The following is a 16,726-nucleotide window of genomic DNA, read 5'->3' on the forward strand; positions in this document are numbered from 1 at the left end:
TGATTTTCTGACCTTGTTATAAAAAAACCCAAGCCCTGTAGCAAAACATGTATTTGAACTCACTATTATTAATTTAAACAGTGGCATGTCTTTATGTCTGGAGAAATAATTCCACTAAAGTTACTGTAGAATTTGGGCAATAGAAAAATGGGGTTTTTTTTCCTCTAAAAATAAAAAAGGCATTTTATTCATACAAAGATTTATGCAATATTATCATCAGATGAATAATCTAATTCGAGGAATAGCCTTCTAATTTTCAATTAAATTATATTGAAATATGTAATAAATGCATTTTTTCTCCCTACTTTATAATACTGTGATGTATTATGGTTTTACATGTTTTTATGTCTTCTTTTTGGCTGCATTGGAATATGTCCCTCTAAATTTCCCAACTTTCATGCCACCTGTTCATCTCCAGGTTAATAGAGACCTGGACCCTGATGAACATTTGGGCTTTTGCCCTGTTCACTCTGGTCTTAGTCCTGGGCAAGTTGAGATGTACAAAAAAGTTGTACAAACATTGTACAAGGGAGTGCTCCGTGCCTCTCCCCCTGCACTCCTGATCGTGAGGGACATGGAGGAGCCTGCAGCTCAAGGAGAAAAGAACTCTGTGCTTTGGTGTTATTCTGTAGCTGAATTCATATTTAGCAGAGGATCCCCCAGCCATGCCTTGATGGCAGCAGCAGTTCAGGAGTGATCTAGTTCTCCCACACGTGGCAGTTACCAGGTTGTTGCCGAGATGATATTCCAGAGAAAAGCCGAGGAAGATGAGTGCAGCAAAAGTTTTTGATGCAGCCTGGAAAAGGCATATGGTGTTTATTCTGTAGAATACAGCACTGTTTTCTATAAAAAGGTATGGCAATTACATAAATTGCCTGTTTTTATAGATACAGTAATAATGCTTTGTTTGTGTGTTCTCTTTTTTCTGTTCTGCTAATCATGGGAGCTGGATAAACAACCCAGAGCTCATAAAATTAGTCCTGTTAGCCTGGTATTGTCTCTGTACAACCCTTATGCAATGTTGTCCAGATGTAATTATTTCTATGGCAACAAATAACTATGCTATACTGATTTTATGGTGTTGTAACTCATTTGATTTCTGTGAAGTTATGACAACATGAAATTGCTTTTAATTGGCAAAGATCCAAACCCATTATTTCACCGCAGTCTCTTTGAAGACCCAGCAGTTAAAAAAGAGATAATTCTTAAGGGCATAACTGCAGCAGCAAAGGGAAACTGGAAAATTCCTGAGAAGTAAATTGCCTTTTTTTTAATGTTCCTTTTGTTGGGTTTCCTCCTGTTAGCCAAGATGCCAAATTGTTTTGCAAGCATTATACTACTAGAACTGGGATTTTCTGTGCTTTTCTTTGCCTAGTTATCCCTTCCTCTTTAGTATTTATTGATCTTTAAATATTTTCATTATAGTGGTACCAGTGCTGTAGAGTACTTAGGCAGGTTGCTAAATCACACTGATTTTAATGGGTGGTAAGCATAGGGCTGATATTTATTGGGAGATCTCTGAGAACTTTGAACTGGGTATAATGTGATATTAGACTCATGAAATACTGGAATGGAGTTTCTATTTCCTTCAGCTCCTGATAGTTGGAATCACTTCACTTTTAGTTTGTTTTCCATTCTTTTTGTTTTGATTTCTAGTGTTCATACTTTCTGATTTTCTTTTTGAAATCACTTGAGGAAAGGGTTTGATTTTCCTTTCTTAATGTTGGAATTCAACACTTAATCTGTAAAATTTCTTTTTTGTATTTCTGAACTTGGTTTTTAGTCCCTGACTTATTTGCTTTTTTTTGTGTTTTAGAAGGAAATAGAACATCTTCCCTGTCAGTTATGTGAATTCATAAAAAGGGCCTTTTCATAATGACATACCCTCCCTATGAAGAAGAATATGATGTAATAAAAATACTTTGGGAAGGTTGAATCAGAGTAAAAAAAAAAAGTTTTTTTCTGATAATAAAGCAAATATTCTGAATATGCATGACAATATTTTACACCTGTCTGGCAACCTGTTTAAATTTTCATCTCAGACTCCGCATGAGGAAGAGTCCCTTGCTCTCTCATCAGCTTCCAGAGTATCAGGAAAGATTTTATAGATGTAAAACAGCTTATTTTTATTGTGTGGCTGGAGCTGTGGTTGTTTAGTGTCCTTTCTTGCTGCCCCATATTTGCAGCTAGCAGTATAGGGGAGTTTTACTAAAGAGAACAGATCATGTTTCTCCACCAACAGTCCCAAGCATTTCACGTTGAAAGATCTTGAATTGACAGTTATGTGTCCCACGCTGCAGGGTTTTTTAAAAGGCTCTACATTAAAGTCTTTCAAGCCTGGCTCAGTAGCTTCAGTTAAGTTTTTGCTGGTATCTGGTCCTACTTGAAAAGTCACCTCTCCACAAGTTGCCCCAAACAAATTCCAGGCTACAGAAAGCTCAAGAGTTTATAATGAGGTCAGCAGCAGTACTGATTTCAGCACCCTTGAGATTTTACTGGTGATGCCATTTGTATTTTGGCAAATAAAATCCCTTGTAAAATTTCTGTCAGAGCTACACTCTTTCTCTAGCACTTTTTTTTTTCCATGCCATTAGCAAAATATGTCTTCATTTAAACTTACTTTCCAAAATTATGTAAGATTCTAGTTATATAAGATGATATTTGATTCTAAGACCTACATCCTGGGTCACACATCAAAATCTGTCCTATCCTGTTCTTGGATATGCAGTTCCATGGAAGAGAATCAGTGGCTCTGTGCAGAGTCATTTCTATCCTGCATGTGACAGAAATATGTAATTCCTCCAGTGTGCTATGTAATTCCTCCAGTCATTCCCCTTGGATTAGAGGTGGTTAAGCAAAGAGGAGAATTCAATAAATGGGAGATTAAATAGCATCTACCAGGCTTCAGTACTCAGAATACAACTTTTTGAATTCTCACTTTGCTCTATTTTCTTCTACATTACACACACCAAAAATTATGGGAGAAAGAGCCAGAAGAAATAAATTCCCACTCTTCCTGCCAATTTCTTGGTACTTACTAATCTCTGCTCTCAGCTCAAAAGTTCAGAATGAGTGTCAGATCCATTCTGGCCATCAGGTGGTCTGAGTAACATCATCTTCAAATGCTGCTGGCAGCACAAACAAATACCTTTAGTCTTTTACCACCATGAGAGAATAGGTATGCCATACTCTTTCTTGAACCAGGCTTCTATTTGATTTATTTTATTTATGTATAGCAATTTTCACATCTAGAAAGTGAAGTAGAGGTGATCTTTTGTGGGCGATAAAGACACAATGCCAAGAGAAATAAACCCTAGGAGAATAGACAGGAGGTGATTACTGAGCAGCCAGGAGTAAGAGCACTACTCAGAAGAAAGAAATTGTGAAATATATTCCAAGAAAATATATTGCTGATCATACTGTTAATTCTACTCTTTGACTGGGGTGGGAGAAAAGAAAGACATATGGTTTTCTTTTTCTTTAGAAGCTTGTGTGAATCCACACTAGATCCTAGAAGTCAGTGGAAAGCACTATATTTCCCTTCCCTTAGTTAAATTAAGCCCTTAAAAGGGTCAAATGAGTTTTCATCCTGCTTTGGAACTGAGCAAAAATAAATAGAAATTTTACATATTTGCTCTAAAAAGTGAAACATGAAGGTGTCAGCTTCATCTGGCTACACTGTGGAATATGAAGGTATTTCCTATCAAGTCTAAGGATTCCAAGATAACATAATGTGAGTGGATTATGTGGCTTATTTTATCACCAAAACACCTGTCCACTAGAGATTTTTAAAAAACCTTTCCAGGTATATGGGAGATCATATCTCTCACCAGCCATTTTTTATTCCATATGATTGCAGATTTGAATAATAGTTTCCAAATTGTGCAAAGCATAAAACTAGCAGTATATGTTATATTCATTACTAAAACTATGTCAGAAACAAAGATTTGGAAAAAAGTACAAACAAAAAAAGTTGTAAATTTTTCTTCTGAAGCTCCATGAGAAACTGAGGCCTGGAATGTTCTTTACTGTGTGTGTCACCATAAACATTTTCAAACATTTCAGCAATAAACCAAGCACTTTCTAGCATAAACCACCTTTCAAACTGGTCTTGAGCCAGAGGTAAAACCATATATCTCCTGTTCAGGCTGCAAAGTAATTAAAGAATTGTCTAATCACCAGGCTGGTCAGAAACCCAAGCTTTATAGCACGTGTATACAAAGTGCACATATTGGTTAATTTGTATTAACCAAATTATCTTATGTAAAGAATACTTTATTAATAGTGTATTTTCTTCTACATCTGGTCGGTGTTTTTTTTCTGTGATGTACTGGCTTTCCAGTTTCCAAGTTATCTTTAGTTTTTGGCTCCCATTTCTGGAAGCTCTGAGGCACGTTCCTAATGGAAACCACATGAGCATTCCCGCTGCTTCCTGCAGCAGGACCTCAGCCATGGCTGGAGCGCGCGAGCAGCGCTGCTGGGCACAGAGATCCGCTCGCTGCCTCCTTTCAGCACCTCATCAGTGGCACTGGGAGTGCTTGCAGCCAGGGAGAGCAGATGCAGAAACGTGACCTTGTGGTAGAGAGGTTTGACAGCAAACCCTCTCATTTATTTCCCTGCAGAAGTGTTCTAAGTGAGAATTGCCAGTATGAAGAATTTGGTATTGTCTTTTCTTCAAAAAAAAATTGCGTGACTAGCTGGTTTGATTATTTTTTTCTTTTAATCTTGGTAACACTATAGCTTCTTTTTCAGAAATAAACCCAGGGCAAAGAAGGAAATTTTTTTGTAGGAGACCACTACCATATTAATATAGAAAAAAAAACAAAAAACCCAAACAACACAACAACAAAGCAAAACAAAACCAAAGAACAAAAGTAAAAAAATTCTTCTAGATTAAGCAGAACAGATTCATGAAGTACATATAAAAAGCTGATGAAATTGCATTTATTTATCTTTTATAGGGCTTTCCTGGCAAGGATGGACCCACAGGCCCACAAGGACCTCCTGGCCCAATGGTGAGTATTTCCCATGGAATTTCTTACTGCAAAAGTCAGCAGGATTTGGGGGTCACACTGTTATCTATGCTGCAGTGGATAGAGCAAGGCCAAGGGAAGTCAGAATTCTCATGATGCACAGAGTTGGCAGAGTGCTGCTTGTCCAGTGTACTGGACTCCTACTTAGCTCAAGAAGAAAATGCCTCCCATGGAGAGGGGAGAGAGTTGTTCTGTCAATAGATTGATATCTTGTTCTTAGTCAAGCAACTGCACTATAAAGAGGGAATTACTGCTTTTAACATTTGGAACAAGACTTTCTTTTTGTCAAAAATTCCTATTAGGACTATTAGCTGAAGTGAACCACCAAGTTTTACTTGGTTTAGAGGCTGGAGGTGAGCACAGGTGCCCTCATAGAGTAATCAAGGAAGACAGCAGAGGCTGCCTCTAGTGCAGGATATATGTTGCCTTCAGAATCAGTCTCAGCCTTCTCAGTTAGGGCAGCTAGGCAAAGTTAATGCCTTCTTAATAGATTTAAAAGATTAGATGGAGCTGCTGGTTGTACTGAGTATTCTCCAAGCCATCTTGTTGTTTTCCACAAAGAACATTCTGAGTCATCCCCCCTGAACACAGTACTGACATCACAGAATTTAGTCCAGTGATTCAGCAATTTCTGCCTGTTCCAGAAAGCAGCCCAAGTTATTTTTCTTAAGTGCTTTTCTCAGAGCTGTGCTTATGGTGCTCTTTTCCCTGCAAATTTTATTTCTTAGTTTTCTCTCTGGGAATCTCCAGTCTTTGACTGACAGAGCTGTCTGTGCACTTCTCCTCATCAGGACTCATGGATGCTGAGTGTCATCACTACTATTTTCCTCTTCTTTTTCCACATAGGGCATACCTGGTGCTCCAGGTGTTCCAGGTGTTACTGGAAGTCAGGGGCCACAAGGTGATGTTGGAGCTCCTGTAAGTAAAACTCACTGATATTTCTCTGTCTGCTGTTGTGCATTGGTTGGTTTCTGAGCCTGGCTTCACTGTTTGACAGAACTCCTATGATCTGTTTGCAGTTAGTGGCTAAGTTAAACATCATATTGACCTTTCTTTGTTCATTCTTTGTAATTAAATATATTTGTTGATCTTACATACAATGTTTGGAATATAGGGATTATAGTAAAAACACAGAAGTTAAAAACACAACTATGTGAATTTGTAGTCTTTGTGTAATTACATTCTTCTTTTTTTTTCCCTTTGCCCTTCCAGCGACTCTCTGGAAATTCAAGTATTTGTTAACCTGAATATTTCCAAAATATTGTTCTGATTTCCAAACTGTGAAAATAATATATGAATAAAAACCTGGCTTTTGAGTTTACTCAGTGTTTAAACCAGAACAAATGACTAATTACTAGGGCTTTTTATATAATTTATGTAATTTTTGGAAAATTATATCCTCTATGTCTAAAATTAGTATTAGGAACCTCCAATATTAAGTTTATATCTCAGATGTTATTTTTTATGAATTATTTTAAAAACCCCAGAACAAAACATTTTGACAGGAAGAAAGGAATACAACTATGAAATCAATGTGTATTTTATGTAAAAGAGAATATTTACAGTGGACTTTTTTGTCTCTGTAAGAGTTCAAACAATATTATGTATTCATATTTTAACATTTGACTACTTGTTTAATTATAAAGCCTGCTCAGCTTTTTCCCATCTATTACAGTAAACATCCTATTTAATTTTTAAAGACATCAGAATGGGACAGTATGTATTTCTGACTCTTTGTAGAATAGAAATTTTTTTTCCAAAATCCAGTTTTGTTTGGAGATTTAGGCCAATGCAAGCATTTTCATTCGGTTAAGTGGAATTGAAATTAAGTTGACTGATAATATATAAGCAAAGATAGTAATCTAAATGCCCAGTTCTGCATAGTTTCTAAATGTAAACATGGAGCCTATAATAGAGATTTGATGAGCTATGGAACCTTTACTATCAATATATAACATGTTGACTATGCAGTTCCTGTCCAAACACATGTTCCAGATACTGAACAAAATTTTCTAGAATTTAGGAATTTCTGTGAGTCATGCAAGAGCTCTGCTGTGCATGGTTAGACTCTAGTAGTGCAGAAAAAAACAGGTGGCTGAAAAATTACTGAGCTTTCTGTTCCAAAAAGTACAGTTATAGAATAGAGTCCTTAGAAATAATCTTTTAGTCTTTGTAGGAGTTTCCTCTCTCCAAGAACGGAATAAGCTGCACTTAACCATGTATGTGCCAGCAACCACAAGGATCAAGTCCAGCTCTCAAGTGGATGGCCCATACAGGCTTCAAACCCATGGCCTTGGTGTTATTAGCACCAGGCTCTGACCAACAGACCTTTCCTTGCTTCAGGAATTCCTGAGAAACATGCAGCCTACCCCAAAAACCAACATTGGTGAAGTTGCAACTGCCCTAGACAACTTGTTTTAATCCATAATCCTCCTCACCATCATTACAGTTTTACATTATTCTTAATGTCAAATGTAATTTTCTGTGCAGTTTAATCCCATTGCTCGCTCTGTTCATAGTGGATGCAGAGTATCAGTACAGCAAATTTCAGGCTGCTATTTTGCAAAAATTAGACCTGTTTCAGCCATATGGAATGCATCATGCGGTGGCCTGACCTTGCAATCATTTTGAATAAATGAATTCAGTGTGTGGCAAACACTTGTGAAAGTCATTGTTCGCATGTAATTGCCAAAGGTGAACATTTTGTTGAGTACTGAAATGACAGAAGTGTATTTGTCACTGTCACATAACCTCCTGAAAGGTTGTTTATTGTTTATTTCTTCTCCCTTTACTATGAATCTGCAAGGCAGATGAAGTTCAGGGATTAAAAATTTTGAACAGAACAAAATGAGAATTAATTTTGCATTAAATCTTTTCATAGGGTCCTCCTGGAGCTAAGGGGGAAAGGGGTGAAAGGGTAAGTCTATGTTCATCTTAGTTGTGTTTTTTTTTTCCTGCCTGGCCTTCTGTTTCATAATGAGCTTTTCCAAAAAAAATGATGTTTCTCTGTGTTTACAGGCAGAGTAGTTTTCTCTTTGCAATTACGCAAACTTTCATTCTTTTCCAGACATGTTCTTTTATATAGCTACATTAATGTTTTGAAGGTGGGAAGTATGTGGCAGTAAGCATGCCTCCAAATCTCTCATTAAGGTTATCTTCTCAGAACTCTCTGATTGTTGGCCAAATAGAGGGAAGCAGTGAAATCACAAAATTTCTTTGGCTTTCCTTTCTCATCTGTGAGGATATAATGTCTCAGCAATAATAAATATCCTTCTCTGCTCAAACTGCTGTCAGCACAGAACTGACTCAAGAAACTGTTTCCTGACTCTGCTGCTGTTGTTGTCCAGGGTGATCTCCAGTCCCAAGCAATGGTCCGGGCTGTTGCTCGTCAAGTGTGTGAGCAGCTCATCCAAGGCAAGTACACGGATAGTCCGTATGCTTCTCTCTCTGGAATGGATCTTTTCCTGCCACATCTACTTACCAATATGACACTTTGCAAAATATCCAAGGGGATCTGTTTGTTTTAGACTAGACAGTTGAGATTTATGTTTCAACTAGATTTATGTTCAACTGGATGTATGTCCAACTAGAGCTGATTAGCATCAGCCTTCTGAAAAAAAAGCTGGAATTGTCTCCAAGCTATTACAGTTTATAGAAGCTTCTGCTGCACCAGTTTTAAATTTTTATAGACATGAAATACAAAAGTCTCCCAAACCCTTGCCAAAGTAAGAAAATAAAATCCTGCACAATAGTTCTTCCATTTTCTGTGCACTCCCTGACCTACTATTTCTACCCCAACAAGTGCACAACTTCATAATACCAAACCATGACAGACCACAGCCTTGAGAACCTGCCAGTACTCTGCTGATACTTTGCTGAACCAGATTTTCTACTGCTACTTGAAAATTATAATTCTTTTTTCCCTGACAGGTCATATGGCAAGATATAACTCGATTCTGAACCAGATTCCAAGCCAGTCTGTCTCAACACGAACCATTGCAGGACCTCCTGGTGAGCCAGGCCGGCCAGGGGCTCCAGGGCCACAGGGTGAGCAAGGATCACCAGGCATGCAAGGGTTTCCAGGAAGCCCTGGTCAGCCAGGAAGACCAGGAGAAAGAGGTAGGCTTCATACTTCACAAATACAAAACTATACCTCCCTTTCCTGATACATTCTGATAGCTTTTGTCTCCTGTCTAAAAGTGAAAGCAATATTTTGTCTCTAATTAATTGGTTAGCTTAACACAGACCATAATGAAGGCTCTGGAGACTGTATCATGAAAGTCATGCAGGTGTTGCCAAGTGTGTTTTGGCAGAATCAGACAGAGGTTTAAACTGCTGAAGATTGGTTGAATTTAATTGTGCACATCCCATCACATCACGTTTCTTCTTAGTAAGACTCTAAAGTGAGCAGAATCCCTAAATGTATAAGCAAAATAGCAATTGAAGAAAGTCAGATGCAAAACTGATGTGTATGTTAGGGAAATGCTGAGCTTTTCTGACAACTTCAAATGTGTCAGTCTAGGAATTTCTGAGTCATGACCACCTGAAAGTATCAAGATTGTTAAAAAGACAGAAAAATTCCTAGTTTGAGGGGTTGAGAGAATCAGGAAGAGGAAATGGTGAGGTCAGAGAAAAGTAATACACTTAACATTTACAAGAATTCTCTTCCGTATTCTCATATGAAGGCTAGATCCCATTCTCCTTTCCTCCACAAGCATTGTTTAATATTGAAACATGCTCCATGTTTGATTTATTCCCTTTCTGTGCAGCCCTGGCTATCTTTTGCCCAGAGTAGCACTAACCTCAGAAGACAATACTGAGTAGATCTATAATTGTGAAAGTGCTTTGAAGAACATCACATGAGGAGGTGACCAAAAAGCCAAGAGACAAATGTGATATTCAGAAGCAGCAAATTGGTGTTGCTAACTGAGATTTTAAAAATTAATTGCTGTGTAGACTGTTCAGGAACTTAATAGTTCCAGTTCACAGTAGCCATTATGACCATAACTAAAACATTGTTTTTAATAGAAAGTCTTAGAGTGAAACTGTGAGTCTTGCCCTTAAGACTGTGAATTCCATTACCATTTTGAAAAAAGAGGCAGGTACTGACCCTTCAGTCCTGCTGTTACCTGCTCCAGCTGAACAAAAACCAGGCACTGTCCAGAAAGGAGAAATGAGGGAGTGTGAGACAAGTAGAAAAGAAGATTGGAAGAGGCAGCATTTCAGGAACTGACTTAGAAAAGGGTGATCTGGAGACACTGAATGCAGATTTCAGAATATTTGATTCCACACTAGTATATTTTAAATATTTTTCTTCTTTTTGGGAAGAGTTTTTTCAAGCTAGGACTTCAGAAAAGGGACAACCAAAATGCCAGGCTACAAAAAAGGAACGTGTCCAACATGTTCTGTACTTCCCATGGTGTTTGCTGTGCTGATGTCCAGACACACATTGTGGGATCACAAAGTGATTAGATATAGTCATTTAAATTAAACATGATGTGGGTCAGCCCACTGCAGACAATATTAATGTCTGGGAAGCAGCATTGGCAGCAGAGTACAGAAGGGGTAAAGAGACATTAAAAAGAACATCGCCCCTTCCCTTTCTATTACCCTTTCCTCTCTATATGGATAACTGATGTTAGAAGGGACTGATTTTGGCAGTGCTTGTGGGGAGTTTTATACTTGGTAGAGGGAAAGCTCTAATCAAGCATACTTCAGAACTGCAGTCAGATTTTCATACCAAATGTTGGGAGTGTTCTACAATATTTTCAGCTTAAAATTAGGTTGTTTCAAGAATCCATGTGTAAACTTTAAGACAAAATAATTGGCTGGTTTATTTGGAGTTGAAATGGATTTTAGGACATTTGAATAACTGGAGCCTTGAACAGAATCTGGAAGAAAGAGGAAGGAGCTTCTTCAGGAACTAGGCAAAAAGTATATAATAATTTATTGCTCCTTGAGGATTTAATTTCTTCAGAAACAACTGAACTTTCAGACTGATATGTGTTTGTTGCAGTAGCACTTTACTGAGCAGGAAGATGCCTTTTGCTACAGCCTCTTGGGATATTTCTGAATCAATTTCTAAGGAATTGCTTTAAGCTAACCCCAAAATGCAAAAATGAAAATTAAAAATGATTTAACCAGTTTCATGCTTGTGGAGAATGATTGGAGGTTTATCATGGATTCCCAATTCTCACTTGATTCCTAATGACATATTATACACAAAAGCAGCAGACTAAAATTGTTCAGCTTCTGGCTGGAAGGAAGGGTTTTTAGGTTTCCAGTGACTACAGAGAGGAGAGTAAATGGAGTCAGACTCCATCCCTTGCTATGTTCTGAAATATTGTTTGCATTTAAGTTGTTTAGCAAACACCATGTATTATCCTGTCCTGAAGATCTCCAGGCAGCCACCTGGAAGTCTTTATGTAAAATGTGTTTCTTTTCACTAATGTCATCAGTATTTTGGTTGTATATGAAGCCAATTTAATGTTCTGAAAGTCCAGCTCCACATCTAAGTTCAGAAAATGCCCTGCAACAGAGTGTGCTAAGAAGTAATAGTCATTAGAAAGAAAAAACACCTGTTTGCTTATCTAGTAGTGTTGCTTTTTCCCCCTCAAGCTGTTGGAACTGCTGCAGGAGCCTGTTACTGGCTCTGAGCTGAGTGGCAAGGTTTTGGTAGAGGGGGAAGGTAAAAAGGTGTGGAGGACAGATGCTTCAGCTCACCTCTCCTGCCTACCTCCTCTTCAATCCCAGCCTGTAAGAAGGGGCACTTCAAAAAGCAGCGTGTGGAACTGGTTAGAAATGGTGCACCAAAGAGAGCTTTACTGGAAATGTCAGCAGTGAGAGACATCAGTGAACTTCCCTGCTCACTTGCCTGGCCAACAGCTTCTTTTCCTTTGTTTACCTTGTCACTCTGCCAAGCATTAATCAGAGGCTTTGGAAAGAGACATGGAATGAGTGTGTGGAGTTGTGTTAGAAACCTCCACTTGAACTTCTAGGTCCATGATGTCCCATTCCTGGATGGGATTCCTCTCACCAGTAACACACTGAGCTGGTCCTTCCAAGAAAGACCACCTCAGTGAGAAAGGACAAGCCATTCTCTTGACAGATTCAGTTCCCAGTGTCTGTTGGCAGCTGAGAGGCCACGTTGTATTACCAGCCCCCTACAGTACATAATCCCAGATAAATTACTAGAATTTTGCTCTTTGCTTATTTGCATAAGTATAGGGGTTTGGAAAAAACCCAAATACTGATTATTCACAGCCCTCATCTCTTTTAATTTTAATTAGCTCACAGCACTGGTTTCTATTTTCCTTTCTGCTAGTTTGAACATATTTTGTTTTGGTTTTATTTATGATCTGGGACTTAAATAACTAGTGTCTGGCTTCTGAGTGCCCAGGAAGTAGTTGCATCTCTGCAAAATGGTATAGACACCAAAAGAATCAACACATTCTTTTCTTCTTTTTGATTTCCAGTTATTTTTATAATACATGGATTTTTTTCTCAACTTTGTGGAAAAATGGAAAAGCCATAGTAAAAATTATTCTGAGGCACTGCTAACTTTCAGATGCTGTGAAAGTGCAGTTCTACTACTGAATGGACTTCAGCTCCTACGTGGTCTGAAGTGCTCAATAAACCTTAGAGCTACTCAGCCTATCCCACTATGATTAAAGTACAATAAATACCTAAGTTGTCACTGGGAAAGTTGCTGTTCTCAAGCACAGCTTCACCCTTATTTGCTTCCTGGCTTCATATGAAAGAGTCAGTTAAACATGTGTTATCAAAAGACACATTACAGCTGTGATGGCAAAATTTCAGTGGAATTAAATGGAACTTTTGCCAGTTTTGTCAATTAAATATTTTTATTTCCAGTTTTAGCTTCATCTGGATTAAAAAAATTAAAAAAAAAATCACAACCATGTGTTGTTTTACACTATGCTCACAGCTGAACATCTTGAAAAGAGGACATTTTTGGTAGTAGTTTAATTTTTCTTAAGCGCAATACATAGTTCTCCTCACAGGACAGTATTCTCTTAAAGAGAAACTTAGATAAAGAACACTTGAGATTTCCATTTGTGCAGATATCATGGAAATCTATTTTTCTTTGCTAGAGAATGTGTTCATGAGCTTGGTGTTGTTTTCAATAACTGGTGCTATCAGAGTTATCTTTAGTGAAGAGTTGGAAATAATTGATTTCAGTTGCTTGTGATCTCCATGGGGCTTAAATGAAGACATTGCTTATTTGGGATGGGGACAAGACATAAACCCATGGTTAGCAAGAAGGGGAGAGACAGTTTGATGGTATTGCTGAAGCATTTCCAGAGCACAAAGATGAAAGCAGATCCTGGGACCTGAAGGCATCCTTAACTCAAATGGCAAGTTTTGATACACACACTTTCATTCTGAGGGCAATTAACCATTGCAGTAACCCACAAGAGTGATGGCTTCTCTGGTTGGCTTTTTGTAAGCCATGCTCTGCTGGCACCAAAGATGAGTTGGGTGAGCTTTGAATAGTCCAACATTTATTAGGAGTGAGCTAAGAGGTCTGTGAGTCTCTTAAGTTCTTTAGGGAAGCCCATGGCTTTAACTCATGAGCATTTTGCCTTAGGAGTAGGATATTTTTGCATCAGTGTTTATGTTCTCTTTAACTTGGATAAACTTTACTGGAAATCAGACTAAAAGAAACCTGATGCAGACTTTTATCTTGGCCTTCAGTGTTTGCTTTCAAAGAAGGTTTGCCCTGCACAAGAGATTCATAATTTATTCTAGAATGAATGTTTTCTTCTTAGCCTGAGTATATTTGTTTCATGTTTAGCATTTCTTACTGACATTTTATCCTGTGAACATCACATACGAGTGTGTAGTTTGGTGTGTGTTAATAATTATAATTGAGTGCATGGCAGGCTGTGATTTCAAAACATTGTGGCTGCTGCCTTTGAAGTCACCAAGTAATGTTACCATGCAGTAGGATAAGCAATGGTCCTTGTACTGAACAGCTGTGTAGATTGCATATGGTTGTAATGGGTCATTCTCAGGAAAAAAGCAATTCACAAAAACAGACTTTGCCTTTTGCAAAGGGCAAACCTTTCCCTGCAGGTCCTGTGGGGTAAGAGATAATTTGGACACACTTACCTTGTTACAAGGCCTGCAGTACAGAGAATTGCAATAGATGAGTTTCTGCATATGTTTGAAGCAAGCCAGGGCTAAGCAAATTTCAGGCATATGGAAAAAACCACCACCACCACTATCCTTCCCTCAAAGTTATGCAACTGAAGCAAATAAAAGGCAAAAAAGGGAAACAGGCAATGCTTTAACTATGTCAGGACAGTGGCAAAGAACCTTGTAGAGGTAAGGTAAAGAGGTCATCCATGCTTTGGTTAAAAATTACATGCTCACTCTGGATTTACTGTTTGCAGTGATGTGGCCTGTGTTTTCCATGTGGTTGGGTCAGACAATATGTTGGCCTAGAAGCCTCTTGTTCCTGCAGAAGACCCATAACTCCTTCACAGATACTGAATCCACTTCACTTCAGCAGACTCATATTTGATAAACTTGATGTGAGCAATTCTTTGCCATCGATGGGTTTTAATTACAATTTTTCCCACACTTAAGACTTTTTATTTACTTATTTGCTTCCATTACAAATTAGCTTAAGAAGGCAAAAAAGATCTGTGGCTCTCTGAGGGGAAACCTGATGAGGAGGGGCTGAGGCCACTTGGTTTGTCCAACCAGGAGACTGAGGAGAGACCTCATTTCAGTTACAACTTCCTCGTGAGGAGAAGAGGAGGGACAGGCACTGATCTGTTCTCTGTGGTGACAGTGACAGAACCCAAGGGAATGGCCTGAAGTTGTGTCAGGGGAGACATTGGTTGGATATCAGGAAAAGGTTCTTTACCCAGAGTGTGGCTGGGCACTGAACAGGCTCCTCAGGGCGGTGGTTACAGCACCAGCCTGACAGAGCTCAAGAAGCATTTGGACAATGCTCTCAGGCACCTGGTGTGACTCTTTGGGATGGTGCTGTGCAGGGCTGGGAACCAGACTCAATGATCTTTGTGGTGTCTTCCAACTCAGCATATTCTGTGCTCCTATGATTCCTTGCAAAAATGAGGTGTTCTCCAGCTGTTTTGCCCTAAGAGGCAGCAGTTACCTGAGCAGAGAGGAGGGAAGGAGATCAGTCAGTTGGAACTGCAGGTATTGTCCCATCCAGGGCAGCAGCTGTTTTCTTTCTGCTCTGTGTTGATGAGGGTGCCATGTATAGACTTTGATTCTGAAACAGGGAAGCTGTGAAGCCAGGAGAGCAATTACCACTGCTGGGAGGGAGGTCTGGAAAGTGGGGGGGGGGGGGGGAGGGGGGGGGGGGGGGGGGGGGGGGGGGGGGGGGAAGTCCCACAAACCAGCCAGGATTTGGTGTCTTTGAACCATCCAAATCAAACACAGACTTTATGAGAATTTCCAAGTCACCAGTGGAAACTCAGGGTCTGGAATTTATAGTTTTGACACCTACTATAGTTTAACACTGCTTATTGTGATGGCTGCATATAGAAACTGTTTTTATAGGATGCCATAGTGGCAGTGCAGAAGGCGATGGAAAGCTGGAAGTAAGCAGTGCTTTCTCTGAATTACCAGATTTGTGATCTCCACAGATCAGACACAAGGAGAGAAATTTAGTGCCATGAGTGAGTGCAGGAGAACAACTCACTGGGTCTGCCTGTTGGGATATCAGAGTTTCAAGACTGGGAAATGTTTGGATTGGGCTTTACTTGGGGGTCAGATTTTGACTGTGATGAAACTCCTTTCTCATGTTTTAGCAAGAATCTTCCATAACTGGTAACAACTCTCTCCATGAACAATCTTGTGCTGCACCACTCTTTGGTGGGTGAATGTTTGAAGGAAAATTTGCTGTAGTACCAAAATTTTACTGTTTTGGGCCACACAGTAATTTATAGCTACAAGGCTTGGAAGACTCTTCTGCCTTACAATAGTTGCACGTTGGTGTAGTCCAGAGGCAGCTTTCTACAGGAAGTGCAACCTGGAAACTGGCTGATGCCTCTGCATACCATCCTGATGAAACCACCATGTCAGCAGGAATGTTTAAGACCCCAAGAATGACATTTCCCCTCAGAGGCTGTCAGGGGAGAGATGGAAAAAGAACCAAATAATTTTTAATTTTCACCTTCTTCCTTCTCTGCCATCTGTTTTTAGATGAAAAATAGCATATGGAACTATAATCCTGGCTAAATAATAAATACTGCTCACACTTTCAATCAAAATGTGACTGAATACTATGTCCTTAGGTTTACCAGGTGAGAAAGGAGAGAAAGGCAATCCAGGTGTTGGAACACAAGGACCCCGAGGCCCACCAGGATCCACAGGTAAACTTACATTTGAGGCATCTAGATTAGACCATTCTGACCCACGTGTGAAGAAGCTTAGAGCTCTGTCTTTCTCCTTAAGGAGAGTAGCAGAAGAGTAACAGTTCAGGCATCTTAACTGTCATAATGTTCTTACTATGTAATACCATGTTGGGATGTGCCACATGATGGTGTCACCTATCACACAAGAATTTTCATTTTCCCTATGATAAACTGCTTCCCCAAACCCACCTTTTAAAAATGTTTAATGTATTTTTTTTTTCAGACATGGGTTCTAGAAGGGGAAAAAATTAATCTGGACTAATTACATTTGTTTTCTCA

At 39.0% G+C, this 16,726-nt stretch overlaps 1 protein-coding gene across 1 annotated transcript in view; it reads left to right on the forward strand.

Moving 5' to 3' along the window:
* The window catches only part of COL14A1 (collagen type XIV alpha 1 chain), a 114,544-nt gene that overhangs the window by 92,745 nt on the left and 5,073 nt on the right, over positions 1–16,726 (forward strand). The window contains exons 42-47 of the mRNA XM_041407562.1: positions 4,962–5,015; positions 5,880–5,951; positions 7,915–7,950; positions 8,381–8,447; positions 8,964–9,152; positions 16,328–16,405. Of these exons, the coding sequence (XP_041263496.1) occupies positions 4,962–5,015; positions 5,880–5,951; positions 7,915–7,950; positions 8,381–8,447; positions 8,964–9,152; positions 16,328–16,405 (496 nt within the window). The remainder of the gene's footprint in view (positions 1–4,961; positions 5,016–5,879; positions 5,952–7,914; positions 7,951–8,380; positions 8,448–8,963; positions 9,153–16,327; positions 16,406–16,726) is intronic.

This window comes from Onychostruthus taczanowskii, unplaced genomic scaffold (assembly GCF_017590055.1).
Source record: "Onychostruthus taczanowskii isolate IOZ18803 unplaced genomic scaffold, ASM1759005v1 scaffold27, whole genome shotgun sequence".
In the NCBI taxonomy this organism is placed as follows: Eukaryota; Metazoa; Chordata; class Aves; order Passeriformes; family Passeridae; genus Onychostruthus; species Onychostruthus taczanowskii.